Genomic DNA, 14,935 nt, shown 5'->3' with positions numbered 1-14,935 from the left:
TAGGGAAAGAAGAATGTCTCAGCTGCGTGCTAATGTATCTCTAACACCTCCCTAACGCTTCCAAATCTCTTTTTAAGCAAAGGGAGTGTACCTAGGGCTCTTGGTCTTCTGCCCACAACAGTCTAGCTAGAATTTATTTACCAAGAAAATATTGTTCATAGCATTTTCTTTCTGTAACGTTCTCTTAATGGCATGTGATATTGGCTTTCCATTTTTGGTGTCAATAAACAGTTTTTTTAAAATAAATGTATTTATGGTTTTTGTCAGTGAGCTTAAATGGATCACATAAGCAACTAATTGCACAGGTGACATGCAGATGTGACATTTCTGACTGTAGGAAACACCATGGACCCCCAGATTCATCATCTGGGTGGCCCTGGGCAAGTCACTGGACGCCGCTCTGAGCCTCAGTTTCTCCCTCTGCAAAATGAGAATGAGTCACTCATCACAAGTCTGTTGGGGGGATTAGATGTGGGTGCAGCTCCTAAACTGAAAGTGCCCTCTGAGTTTAGTTACTGGGAGATTTTTCTAAAATCTCACTTTTAAATGTAGCCCCGAATCACACGGTGTTTACTGCCAGAAGCCACGCCAGCTGCAGGAAATTGCAAACCCAGAAACTCGGTGGAGTTCTTATCGTTCAATAAAGCATCTCCCTCAATCAATATGACTTCAGATGTGTCATATGGGCACAGGGCCACGCCGGGCTCCTCTTCAGTGTTCCAATTTTAGTCCGTGTACCGGCAGAAGCAGCACGGCTTCCAATGTGCCCGGCAAAAGCCCGAATAATTAACCTCAACCACATCAGTGTTCTCCATTCAGTTCCACAAAATGCATTTCTAAGGAAATATATGAGTGCTCTTTGTATCACGGAATGTTTTAGTGTATCCCAGCATCGGAGTAAACAGAACAGGTCTCAGTTAATGGAGCAGGTCATTTTAACACAAAGGATTTCAATAATAAAATAAATAAAAGTTGATATGTCATCGGCTAGAGAGAAAGAAATATGCACATGAACACAGAAACAGGGCAAACCTAATTATGAGATTCTTCTTTTGCAGCCCAGGGTCAATAACTGTGATATTAGGAAAAGGGTAATAGGGCTGTGGCTGCTGATGGGTTTTAAGCTCCCAGAGACTAGAATGTCCCACTTGAAATGCAAACAGTTGAATGACGTTGCACTCATCCCCACTGTGCCCCATGTTCTGGAGAGAAAAGTATTCATTTCAGAGCGGTGACCTCATCAGAAGAGATGCATCATGAATTGTATAACCACAACAAAAGAGAATCAGTAGTGGCTTTCACTCAGGTGGTGTCACCCACTTTGTTTGGACGTGTGGGTTTTTCAATTGCTTTTCCTAATGGAAAAATAACACTCAAATGCGAGAACACAAATGCGCACGCGCGCACACAACACGCATTTGCAAAGCTGCCCTTCCTAAGACCCTAACTTGGTAAGTAAACAGCGGAGAGATCGTTTTCATAACAAGCTTAGTGGTGAACTTCCCCTTAAGCTGCAAAAGATGGTCTTTCTCTGACCGTTAATTACACGGGCGTAATTGCCAAGTGGAGAACGGCCCCCCAATTCTTAAACCGGCACCAGGAAGACAGGTGCTCAGGTAAGATGAGAAACCGCCCCAGCAGGGTCCCATCACACATTTAACTTAAACCCTGACTTCTTAAACTCACTACCTCCTACACAGATCCAAGATCTCAGTTAATCCCCCGGCAACAAGCCAGTCCAGTAAGACGTCATCACAGTTTCAGACACTTCATGCTGAAACCAAATCGCATACACCACACGGCCAAGCGGAGACCTTTGAGAATTCCTCACCAGAAATTGCTGTTTGTTGTCAAAGCAGCCCGGATGGACGGACTGCCTTTTTTCTTTCCTTCCTTTCCCTCAATGGTCCTCAAACATGTTATGCCTGAGAATTTCTGCTCAGAGTTGTAGACACCGTTCATACTCTTATGATGGATTTTTAGAATTTTCAAAGATAATTTTGACTACTGCTGGCTTTGGAAACACATCCCCCACTCAAGATTTGGTCCTGCTGTGGTGTAAGAGAGGACCCCAGGTTAAAAGACATCAGAGTGAACACTTGCCGGCTCAAAGCCCCCATCTTTGTCTCGCCAGAGCTCTCACCTGTAAAGCGGAGGTGGCATTAGATGATCCTCACGGGTGAAGATGGCGATTCCACAAATTTGAATCCAGCAAGGGGGCAGGGGGACCTGGAACTTTTTTTAGATAAGGAAGTTTCTTTTATGAGGAAAAGAACGATGAAGTTTGCTTTTATGCTGCTTAGCCCACCGCCATCCAAACTCGATACCCACTGGATTCTTCCATTGCTGACACATCTCCAAAACACCATCAGGAACGAAACCTCCAGATTGCATGCCCTTTCCTTCATTCTTAAAGATTTGGGGGCTGGTTTTGAATGCCCTTTCAACTGAAGGTGAGCTTGAAGGAAGCTTAAAATAAGGAGACTCACTTCTGCTGTTCAGTTGGTCACTCAACGAACACTACGGATCTGCTAGGCACCTTGTGCAAAGGAGAAGATGACTTATCAGCTGGGCAAACAGGGTCCTTACTAGCCGAGATCATTGCCACGGAGGAAAGACCACGAAAAATGAATTCATTCACAATGGGGACCAAAATTTCACCGTAAACAGTGGAAAATTAAGGACTTGGAGAATTTCTCTTGAAAAACCATGAAACCTAATGTTGTGAAAATAAGCAGATGAACCTACAAAACTGAAAGTAAAACAAACTTCCAGTTTGTGGGTTATAATGACAAGCTACGAGCTAATGGTTAACATCAACAAAGGTTAATCGAACGTTGATGGGGGCAGAGTACGTTTTTACACCGAACTATACGGTAGAACAATGGGCTATTCTTCCCTTTTACATTTACTTTCAGAGCAAGATTATTGAGAGAGACTTTTTCCCATCCCCAAAATATTCTAGACTTTCCTCAATTTTTCTAAGGGCTTCTCTTAAGTCTTTGATGTTCCCGTCACTCTCTGGAATGAGCCTCACCAGTTTTCTCTTATTCGTTACCTGATTCTGCCAATGGGAATGAATCAACCCAATGGTCACTCCCATCAATCTCATTAAATTCCTTGCCTTGAGCATGATTTGGGGTTTCACTTGGCAATCGGTTTACATGACATTGTGAAAGTCAATCTGAAGGGCAGGGATGGAAAGTAATGGTAAGGAGAGATGGAGAGAGACAAAGAGAAGTGTTTGAATGGGGTCTAAATGTATCAGCTGTCTGTCTAGTAGGGACTGTTCTCATTCTGTGACAGTCACTGCCTCCCCAGCCAACCTCCGACTGGGAGGTGCATCCCGTGAAGAACGTCTGGATTACGAGGACTGTCCTCAAGGGGAGGTTTGCTCTCCTGCGGATATTCAACCACTCGATATCTAAGAACCATTTTTTACCAGTCCCTTCAGTGAAGCGGCTCAAATGTCTGAGATTAAATCCACCTAACTCCACACCTCAGCCCTGATCTGGAAGTGACCCTGGGTGAGGAAGGACGTTCTTTGAAATAGGAACAACCCTGAAGTTCTTAGTCACATTCAGCCTGGGGCGTCTGGTAAGTCAACAGATACTTGATGTCTCCAAAGAAACTTGCAGCTCCCTCCACACCTTTGCTGGGAACTTGGATGGGATGAACCACTGAATTTAGGTTTTAAAAAAGTTCACTCAACATCACTAATCATTAGAGAAATACAGATCAAAACTACAATAAGATATCACCTCACACCAGTCAGAATGGCCATCAGCAAAAAGTCTACAATTAATAAATGCTGGAAAGGGTGTGGAGAAAAGGGAACCCTCCTACACTGTTGGTGGGAATGTAAACTGGGGAAGCCACTACGGAGAACAGTATGGAGGTTCCTTAAAAAGCTAAAAATAGAGCTACCATTTGATCCTGCAATCTCACTCCTGGGCATACATCCGGAGAAAACCATGGTTCGAAAGGATACATACACCCCAGTGTTCATCGCTGCACTATTTACAATAGGCAAGACGTGGAAGCAGCCTAAATGTCCATTGACAGATGACTGGATAAAGAAGATGTGGTGTATATATACAATGGAATACTATTTTTTTACTCAGCCATAAAAAAATAATGAAATAATGTCATTTTCAGCAACATAAAAAAATAATGAAATAATGTCATCTGCAGCAACATGAGACCTAGACATTACCATACTAAGTGAAGTAAGTCAAAAAGAGAAAGACAAATACCATATGATATCACATATATGTGGAATATCAAGTATGACACAAATGAACTTATCCATGAAACAGAAACAGACTCACAGACACAGAGGACAGACTTGTGGGTGCCAAGGGGGAGAGTGGGTGGAGGAGGGATGGATTAAGAGTTTGGGATTAGCAGACGCAAACTATTATATATAGGATGGATAAACAACGAGGTCCTCCTGTATAGCACAGGGAACTATATTCAATATCCTGCGATAAACCATAATGGAAAAGAATATGAAAAAGAATATATATATGTATATATATAAAGAATATATAAATGTATATATATAAAGAATATATATATGTATAACTGAGTCACTTTGCTGTACAGTAGTAATTGACACAACATTGTAATTCAATTATACTTCAATAAAAAAATTTAAAAATAAAATAAATAAAAGGCATGTGACATTCATAACAAACAAACAAACAAAAGAATAAAATAATGCCATTTGCAGCAACATGGATGGACCTGGAGATCATCATACTAAGTGAAGCAGGTCAGACAAAGAAAGGCAAGTATTATATGATATCGCTTATATGTGGAAGCTAAAAAAATACAATGAACTTATTTACAAAACAGAAACAGACTAACAGACATAGAAAACAAACTTATGGTTACCAAATGGGAAAGGTGGGGGGGGAGGGATAAATTGGGAGTTTGAGATTGACACAGACACACTACTATATTTAAAACAGGTAACCAACAGGGACCTGCTGTATAGCACAGGGAACTCTGCTCAATATTCTGTAATAACCTAAATGGGAAAAGAATTTGAAAAAGAATAGATATATATATATGTAAAACTGAATCACTTTGCTGTACACCTGATACTAACACAACATTGTAAATCAGCTATAGTCCAATATAAAATAAAAATTTTTTTTAAAGAAAAAAATTAAATTCAGTGGTATTGGAAAGTCAAAAGAAAAAAAATTAAAAAATTAAAAAGTTCAGTTCTAAGAAGAGTCTCAAAGATCCCAATCACCATAAAATCTTATAAATTAGGTCTCCACCCTTCATAACTCCTCTGGCCTTCTGCATGCAGATGACTTCACTACCAAGCCATCTGTTAATTCGAATGATTAGTACCAAGCTATTGGAATAGTTGAAAGGAGAGGGAAATTAAGCATCCTTTTAAAAGATATTTTTCAAAAACATCCTCTCTCTCATCTTCGTAAATTATTGACAGGAAGTTTTTCCAAAAATAAAGAGGAGAAAGAATCTGTTACAATATCTTATTTCGGCCCCTGGACACAAGTATTCCTGTCTACTTATTTGAAAATGTTTTGCTGATTCTAATTGGCCTTCAAGGATCAGGACCAAAGGTTTTCTCTACCTTCGAATTGGGAAATTCCCCGGCAAAGGTTATTCTCAATTTCTTTGTTGGGTTTCATCAAGTTCCCCCAAGTTACAACCCCTCAGGTCACCCAAAACAGATCACCCTATCATTGTCCTGCTGTGGAAACCAGGTCCTCCCCCCACAAAAATATATGTTTGCATGCATTCACAAGTATACTTGCATGCGCGCACACACACACACACACACACACACACACACACACACACACACCCGTGAGGTCAGCTCCCTCACTGAGCAGCCAGCTCTGATCTCTCCAACCAGGACCTGCCAGGTCAAAGGAGACAAGAAATTTGTTTGTAAATGGTGGGCGACCAAGGGCCATCTTTAGGTTCCTTTGAAGTTACAGCACTCTGTCTTCAAACACCCAACACTCTGAGTGCCTGTCACTCTGCTGTGAAACACTGGCTTTGGGAGATGGTGTAAATAAACTTCCCAAGCTCCTTTGATTTCCAGGTGGTATTTATTTTAATGCACTGTACCACCTGCCCCCAACCCACTGGTGTCCATAACAGCCCGTCCACTCCAGGCTTGCTGGTTTACCCAACCTGCCATCCCTGTTCCCTCTCTGACACTTCAATAAGGAATGGGGGTGGCAGGGTGATTAATATTCCCCGGGCCAATGCTTAGACCACACCCCACAGGCTCACATCTGCCCTGAGTGGACATTGTGGCGGGAGGGAGGCCTTTGAAAATGGGCACCAGTGACCCAGACCTCTGACTCAACTGGCTGTTCCAATAACAAACATGAAAGTGCAGACATCTGTCACCACAAATGTCACCACAATGTCACCACAATGGCCTCTCAATCTTAGCTCCACATTTAGATTTTGTTTCTGATTTTTCTTCTGTTTGGGGCTGGTTTTATCCCCCATTCACTGGAGCCCGCGGTTTGCTCTTAGGATTTTGGTAGGAAAGGCCAATGTTGAGATCAGAAGTGTACAGAAGTGGGATTCTCCCAACGTGGAGGGAGCAAGGCCATTCCCTGAGGCCAAGAGAAGCTTGTAAAGGAAAGACGGTGTGGAGAGGACCATGAAAGATCAGAGGCTTTCCAGCTGGTCTCTTTGCTGGCACTGGGGCCCCCAGGGGTACCATGAGCACACAGTGTACACATGTAAATTAGGAAGAGGCAATCACTCCCACTGGAGGATGTGTGGAAAGGTGTCCCCCAACCCCTTGGGAGAAGGAGGAAGGAGCTCCTTGCTTTGGGTTGACAGCCCCACAGTCAGAGCAAAAGGCGGCACCAACCAGTGGTGGCTGGATTTCAGCCCCTATGGGCACCATCCACACAGCCACACTCAGAGGCCCTGCCCACCCCCCATCCAGCCGGCCACAGGCCTTCTTCCCAAAGAGCAGCAAATAGGGCCCCTCACCCACCCGTCTCACGATCGAAGCTGCCTGTAGTCACTTGGACAAGACTCCCCACAAGCGTGAACACATCCAGCTGGGTGCTGGGCTGGGCAATCCCGTTTTAATGAATACATACTGATTTAAGCTTATAATAGAACTTTCCTGCCAAAACTGTTTGCACACCCGAAGAGCACAGATGATGGGCATTATTGTAAATTGAGTGTTCATGGGTGCTGCTGCCTTTTTCACTTAGAAACACATTTTAAGGTCCCTTCTGTCGGTTCCCAGATAGGGGGAAAGTTGTTGAGGTGCTTAGTGGTTGAATCATGCCTCCCCCTCCAAGTCCTAAGCCACAAAACCTGTGACTGTGACCTTACTTGGAAAAAGGTATTTGCACATGAAATGAAGAATCTCAAAATATCATCCTGGATTTAGGGCGAGCCCTAAATTCAACGGCAAGTGTCCTTATAAGAGAAACACAGAGGGAGATTTGACCACAGAAACACAGCGGAGAAGCCCTGTGAAGATGAAGACAGAGATTGGAGTGATGCGGCCACAAGCAAGGATGCCTGGAGTCCCCAGAAGCTGAGAGGCAGGAAAGAATCCTCCCCTAGAGGCTTCGGAGAGACAGCGAGACTCCTGGCCTCCAGAACTGGGAGAAAATACACCTTGGACCAAGGTGTTTTACACCTTGGACCAAGTTTGTGGCAATTTCTTCAGCTGCCATAGGCAATTTTCTTCCCCAGTCCAGAAAGCCTCTGTTCTATTCTCCCTACACCTGAATTTCCAGAAGACGCCATCTCTCTCCCGAGAAAACTCCCCCTTTGGGCTCCTCCTCAACCGTGACCTTGTCCTCTGCTAAACAACAGGCACGCTGGTTACCACGTGCTCCACACTCACTTGGCACTCAGCACACGCCAGGCACATATGCTTATTATGCTCAGGAGATAATTACAATCAACATTTATCACCTGCATTGGAGTCTGCAAATTCCCTGCCGCACACAAGCTCGCTCTATCCTCACACTGAGCCATTGGGTGGGCAAGACCTCCATCAACGGCCTCGCTGCACAGACAGAAGATTCCCAGGAGGGAGCTCACTGACCCGCCAGTGTCATTCCCCACGTGATTTGAGCGAAGGATGGACAGCAAGCCTGTCTGTCTGTCTTCACCCTGAACCACATTTATCCAGAGCAGGGATTGTCGTCTTTTCCCTTTCAGTTTCTAGCACAGAGCTTAGCTATGGAAACATGGAAGCTGATGTGAGTTTCCAGGAGCAGCTTGATTCAGCTCTATTTATGGCACTGGGAAGAGAGCTGGTGGGAAAGCACTGCCATTAGGGACAACTGACAGAGTTCTGGTGGGTTCTGGTGGGTTCTGCTGTGGAGGTGGTATCGCTCATGAACACCCCAATGGGCAGTTCCATTGGCTGTATCTATCTGACCAGGAGGAAAGCAGTGGAGTTCAAGGTGATGAGCCACAGAAAATGAAGAAAGGGCAAAGCTGGGTGCCCTGATTGCATTTTTGTCTACACCCACTCAGCCTCCCTCCGTGAGGTCTTAACCCTTGACGTTCCATAAAAAGACCGTGCTTTTCCTTCCACAACTGGCCATCCAGTTAAGCAAATACCTACCTTGATTTAAACTCTCACTGAGAAAAAGACTAATCCTCATCCTTGCCTGCCTACCAGAGAGGGCGTCGGGCTTGGAGGTGGGGTCGAGGGGCAGCATGGAAGCACCATCTGCCCGCAGGGGGCGCTGGAGCCACAGAGAGGGGGAGGGGGAGGGGCCCCAGCCAACTGTCTCCAGGGACCAAAACCGCAGCCAGCAGGCAGAGCCCAGGGTCAACCCTTGCGCCAAACGAACAGCAATCAGCCACAAAAGGATGGTAATTCAGTCACCACTGGCCAGATGGGACCGGCCACCTTCTCAAATATGGTCTCCATCTTCCCCAGTCAACACCCTGCCAGCAAGGCTAAGGCTGGGCTCATGACTGCCAGGCGGGGGAGAGGAAGGGAGGGAAATTGTGGGCCAGAGAAGTTACGCGATTTGCCCTCGTTGCCCAGTGACTGCACCTTAAAATAGCCCTTTTCCAGGAAGCAGCCTCCATTAGTTCATCCTTTGTTTGCTTCCGAGAATGATGGAGAGGGCCCCGCTTACTACCTCCCGTGGAAGCATGTTCCCTGCAGCTCTCACATCATAACTCCGCCCTATTCTTCTATCTCACATTCATTCAAAAGCCCATCCACTGACCCATTTTAGCCTCACGATGGCCCTGTGGAAAGAATCCAGCAAACTTCCTCTTTAATGATGGGGAAAAGCAGAGGCACCCAGAGTTCCAATTCAGGTTTTCCAGGTTCTGGAGGGAATCTGTACTTGGACAGGGCTGGGCACCCGTGGCCAGTACTTGAGGACGTTTGTTGTCTTCTCAATATTGGATTCTCAATATCCTCACCCAGGACCCTCTCCCCTAGTTTAGGGTCTCGACTGTCCCACATCACCCCACATGCATCCGTCTCCCTGCTGGACTTCAGGCTCTGGACAGCAAGGATGGCTGCTCTGCTCATTTCACATCCCAGCAGCCTGGTGTCCGGTTTGGATGCACCTCCAAGGAGAGCCTTACCTGCCGTTTCGGAAGAAGCCTGCCCGCAGGTCCTGCGTGGGGCCGGCCCCTCGGATGGGGGTGAACGGCCGTCTTTTCTCAGCACCCAGTGTGGCTTCCTCAGTCTGCTGGCTCTCAGCTGGAAACGACTTTGCAAGAAATTCCCTTTGTACCTGGGGGACAAGAAGCACACATGCAGTCATCAGCCTTGAGAGTGTGTCCAGGAGCTCATAAGTACAAAAATCCAAGGCCGGATATGCCCAGAGGATAAAATCCAGGTCCGTGTGGGAAGCCTGGGAGAACACAGGGACGTGAGGTCCAGGCAGCTCATCAGCTGTCAGGAACCCCTTTTCCCTCCAATCCTCATTCTCCCGCCAGGACGTGGGGATGAAAACAGGATGCAACTCAGGCGGCCGTTGTAGGGATGAAATGAGATAGTGCCTAGAAAATGCTTCCCACACCACTTAGCACACAACAAGCGCTTAATAAAGGTCAGCTGCTGTAATTAAATACTGAATTATATGGGCTTGACTACTTACTAAACAGGCTGTGTCCAGTAGAACTTTCCACAGTGAGGACGTCTTCTATAACCTGCATGGACCAATACGGTGGCCACTAACCACAGGCAGCTCTAGAGTGAGTGAAATGTAGTTCATGTGTCCGAGGAACTGAGCTTTACATTCAGTTTCATTTTAATGAGTTTAAAGAGCCACTGGTAGCTAGTGCCTACCGTTATTGGACAGGTCAGGCCCAAAGCCTCTTCTCTGAAAAAACGGGCATCACACATGCTCCCCCTAGAGAAGCTCTTCCAGATCATCTGGTCTATGTAAAATAGAAAGCTAGTGGGAAGCAGCCGCATAGCACAGGGAGACAAGCTCCGGGCTTTGTGACCACCTACAGGGGTGGGATAGGGAGGGTGGGAGGGAGGGAGACGCAAGAGGGAGGGGATATGGAGATATATGTATATGTAAAGCTGATGCACTTTGTTCTACAGCAGAAACTAACACACCATCGTAAAGCAATTATACTCCAATACAGATGTTAATAAATAAATAAAAGGTGAAATAAACATTCAATAATAATAAAAATAATAATCTCTAAAACAGAGCCTTCACATCCCAGGGGGACGGCACGACAAGGGTAGAGAAAGAAAATAGTGAACTTCTCAACATCACTATTAGAGGAATGCTAATCAAAACTACAATGTGAGACTTCGGGGAAGATGGCGGAAGGGTAAGACGCAGAGATCACTTTCCTCCCCACAGATACACCAGAAATACATCTACACGTGGAACAACTCCTACAGAACACCTACTGAACGCTGGCAGAACACCTCAGACCTCCCAAAAGGCAAGAAACCCCCCACGTACCTGGGTAGGAAAAAAGAATAAACAGACAAAAGAATAGGGACGGGACCTGCACGAGTGGGAGGGAGCTGTGAGAGAGGAAACGTTTCCACACACTAGGAGCCCCTTCGCGGGCGGAGACTGCGGGTGGCGGAGGAAGAAAGCTTCGGAGCCGCGGAGGAGGGCGCAGCAACAGGGGTGCGGGGGGCAAAGCGGTGAGATTCCCGCACAGAGGATCAGGGCCGACCGGCACTCACCAGCCCGAGAGGCTTGTCTGCTCACCCGCCAGGGCGGGCGGCGCTGCGAGCTGAGGCTCGGGTTTCGGTCGGAGCGCAGGAAGAGGACTGGGGCTGGCGGCGTGAACACAGCCTGCAGGGGGTGGAGCTTCCGAAGAGGCAAGAGACTTTTTCTTCCCTCTTTGTTTCCTGGTGCGCGAGGAGAGGGGATTAAGAGCGCTGCTTAAAGGAGCTCCAGAGACGGGCGCGAGCCGCGGCTAAAAGCGCGGACCCCAGAGACGGGCATGAGACGCTAAGGCTGCTGCTGCCGCCACCAAGAAGCCTGTGTGCGAGCACAGGTCACTGTCCACACCCCCCTTCCGGGGAGCCTGTGCAGCCCGCCACCGCCAGGGTCCCGGGATCCAGGGACAACTTCCCCGGGAGAACGCACGGCGCCCCTCAAGCTGCTGCAACGTCACGCCGGCCAGCGGCTAACGCTCGTGCAACGTCACGCCGGCCTCTGCCGCCGCAGCCCCGCCCCGCCTCCGTGCCCCTCCCTCCCTCCGGGCCTGAGTGAGCCAGAGCCTCCGAATCAGCGGCTCCTTTAACCCCGTCCTGTCTGAGCGAAGAACAGACGCCCTCAGGCGACCTACACGCAGAGGCAGGGCCAAATCCAAAGCTGAGACCTTGGGAGCTGTGCGAGCAAAGAAGAGAAAGGGAATCTCTCCCAGCAGCCTCAGAAGCAGCGGATTAAAGCTCCACAATCAACTTGATGTGCCCTGCATCTGCGGAATATCTGAATAGGCAACGAATCATCCCAAATTAAGGAGGTGGACATTGAGAGCAAGATTTATGACTTTTTCCCCTTTTCCTCTTTTTGTGAGTGTGTATGTGTATGCTTCTGTGTGAGATTTTGTCTGTATAGCTTTGCTTCCACCATTTGTCCTATGGTTCCATACGTCCTTTGTTTTTTTTACTTAATAATTATTTTTTTATTTTAATAACTTTATTATATTTTATCTTATTTTATTTTACTTTATCTTTTCTTTCTTTTTTCCTTCCTTCCTTCCTCCCTACCTCCTTTCTTCTTCTTTCTTTTCTTTCTTTCTTTCTTTCTTTCTACTTCTAATAATTTTCTTCTACTTTTTCTCCCTTTCCTTCTGAGCCGTGTGGATGAAAGGATCTTGGTGCTGCAGCCAGGAGTCAGTGCTGTGCCTCTGAGGTGGGAGAGCCAACTTCAGGACACTGGTCTACAAGAGACCTCCCAGCTCCATATAATATCAAACGGCAAAAATCTCCCAGAGAGCTCCATCTCAGCACCAGCACCCAGCTTCACTCAACGACCACCAAGCTACAGTACTGGACATCCTATGACAAACAACTAGCAAGACAGGAACACAGCCCCACCCATTAGCAGAGAGGCTGCCCAAAACCATAATGAGTCCACAGACACCCCAAAACACACCACCAGACGTGGACCTGCCCACCAGAAAGACAAGACCCAGTCTCATCCACCAGAACGCAGGCACTAGTCCCCTCCACCAGGAAGCCTACACAACCCACTGAACAAACCTTAGCCACTGGGGGCAGACACCAAAAACAACGGGAACTATGAACCTGTAGCCTGCAAAAAGGAGACCAAAAACACAGTAAGATAAGCAAAATGAGAAGACGGAAAAACACACAGCAGATGAAAGAGCAAGATAAAAACGCACCAGACCTAACAAATGAAGAGAAAATAGGCAGTCTACCTGAAAAAGAATTCAGAATAATGATAATAAAGATGATCCAAAATCTTGGAAATAGAATAGACAAAATGCAAGAAACATTTAACAAGGACCTAGAAGAACTAAAGATGAAACAAACAACGATGGACAACACAATAAATGAAATGAAAAATACTCTAGATGGTATCAATAGCAGAATAACTGAGGCAGAAGAACGGATAAGTGACCTGGAAGACAAAATAGTGGAAATAACTACTGCAGAGCAGAATAAAGAAAAAAGAATGAAAAGAACTGGGGACAGTCTCAGAGACCTCTGGGACAACATTAAACGCACCAACATTCGAATTATAGGGGTTCCAGAAGAAGAAGAGAAAAAGAAAGGGACTGAGAAAATATTTGAAGAGATTATAGTTGAAAACTTCCCTAATATGGGAAAGGAAATAGTTAATCAAGTCCAGGAAGCACAGAGAGTCCCATACAGGATAAACCCAAGGAGAAATATGCCAAGACACAAATATTAATCAGACTGTAAAAATTAAATACAAAGAAGCATATTAAAAGCAGCAAGGGAAAAACAACAAATAACACACAAGGGAATCCCCATAAGGTTAACAGCTGATCTCTCAGCAGAAACTCTACAAGCCAGAAGGGAGTGGCAGGACATACTGAAAGTGATGAAGGAGAAAAACCTGCAACCAAGATTACTCTACCCAGCAAGGATCTCATTCAGATTTGATGGAGAAATTAAAACCTTTACAGACAAGCAAAAGCTGAGAGAGTTCAGCACCACCAAACCAGCTTTACAACAAATGCTAAAGGAACTTCTCTAGACAAAAACACAAGAGAAGGAAAAGTCCTATAATAACGAACCCAAAACAATTTAGAAAATGGGAATAGGAACATACATATCGATAATTACCTTAAATGTAAATGGACTAAATGCTCCCACCAAAAGACACAGATTGGCTGAATGGATACAAAAACAAGACCCATATATATGCTGTCTACAAGAGACCCACTTCAGACCTAGAGACACATACAGACTGAAAGTAAGGGGATGGAAAAAGATATTCCATGCAAATGGAAACCAAAAGAAAGCTGGAGTAGCAATTCTCATATCAGACAAAATAGACTTTAAAATAAGGACTATCAGAAGAGACAAAGAAGGACACTACATAATGATTAAGGGATCGATCCAAGAAGAAGATATAACAATTGTAAATATTTATGCACCCAACATAGGAGCACCTCAATACAAAGTAAATGACACATCTATGAACTTACAACAAATGACTGGAAAATGAAATTAAAATATCCTTTACAATAAGAGCATTAAGCTTAACAAAAGATGTGTGGTATTTGTATATTTACAACTACCAAACATTGCTGAGAGAGATTACAGAAGGTCTAAATAAATAGAGATCGTGGTTGGGAAGAATTCATATTTCTAAGCAGTCAATTCTCCCCAAATTTATCTATGGATCTAATGCTATTCCAATCAAAATCTCAGCAGGTGTTTTGGTAGAAACTGGCAAGGTGGTTCTAAATTTTATATGTAAATTTTAAGAGACCAGGAATAAATAGCCAATATATTCTTAAAAAGAGAATAAAGTTGGAGGGTTTATTCTGCCTTATTTCAAGATGTACTGACAAGTTACAGTAATTAAGATAGTGAGGTATTGGCAAAAGAATAGACAAATAGATCCACAAAACAAACAAGTGACTCCAGAAATGTGTATATAAGTGCGTATATATGTGTGTGTAGATAAATGTATATGAAATGTACATGTGTATGTAAATGTATGTGTATGTAGATATTTGTATGTGTATGTAGATGTGTGAGTATGAAATAATTGTAAAAGTCACCAACACAATTCAATGGATAAAGTAAAATGTTTTCAATAAATGGTACCAAAATAACTGGATAGCCACATGAAAATAAAAAACCGTTGACCCCTACCTTACACCACACGAAAAAATTAATTTGAGATGGATCATAAATTTAAATTTGAAAGCCCAAGTTATGAAGCTTCTAGGAGAAAGTGTAGGAGAGGATCTT

General features: G+C 45.0%; 1 protein-coding gene across 1 annotated transcript in view; it reads right to left on the bottom strand.

Moving 5' to 3' along the window:
• The window catches only part of ZNF831 (zinc finger protein 831), an 81,307-nt gene that overhangs the window by 40,695 nt on the left and 25,677 nt on the right, over window positions 1-14,935 (bottom strand). Inside the window, exon 3 of the mRNA XM_007449470.1 lies at window positions 9,610-9,761. Within this exon, the coding sequence (XP_007449532.1) occupies window positions 9,610-9,761 (152 nt within the window). The remainder of the gene's footprint in view (window positions 1-9,609; window positions 9,762-14,935) is intronic.

This window comes from Lipotes vexillifer, unplaced genomic scaffold (assembly GCF_000442215.2).
Source record: "Lipotes vexillifer unplaced genomic scaffold, Lipotes_vexillifer_v1.1 scaffold524, whole genome shotgun sequence".
NCBI classification, from domain to species: Eukaryota; Metazoa; Chordata; class Mammalia; order Artiodactyla; family Lipotidae; genus Lipotes; species Lipotes vexillifer.
The sequence above is the reverse complement of the archived record's forward strand: the minus strand, read 5'-3'. Positions and strand labels throughout refer to the sequence as shown.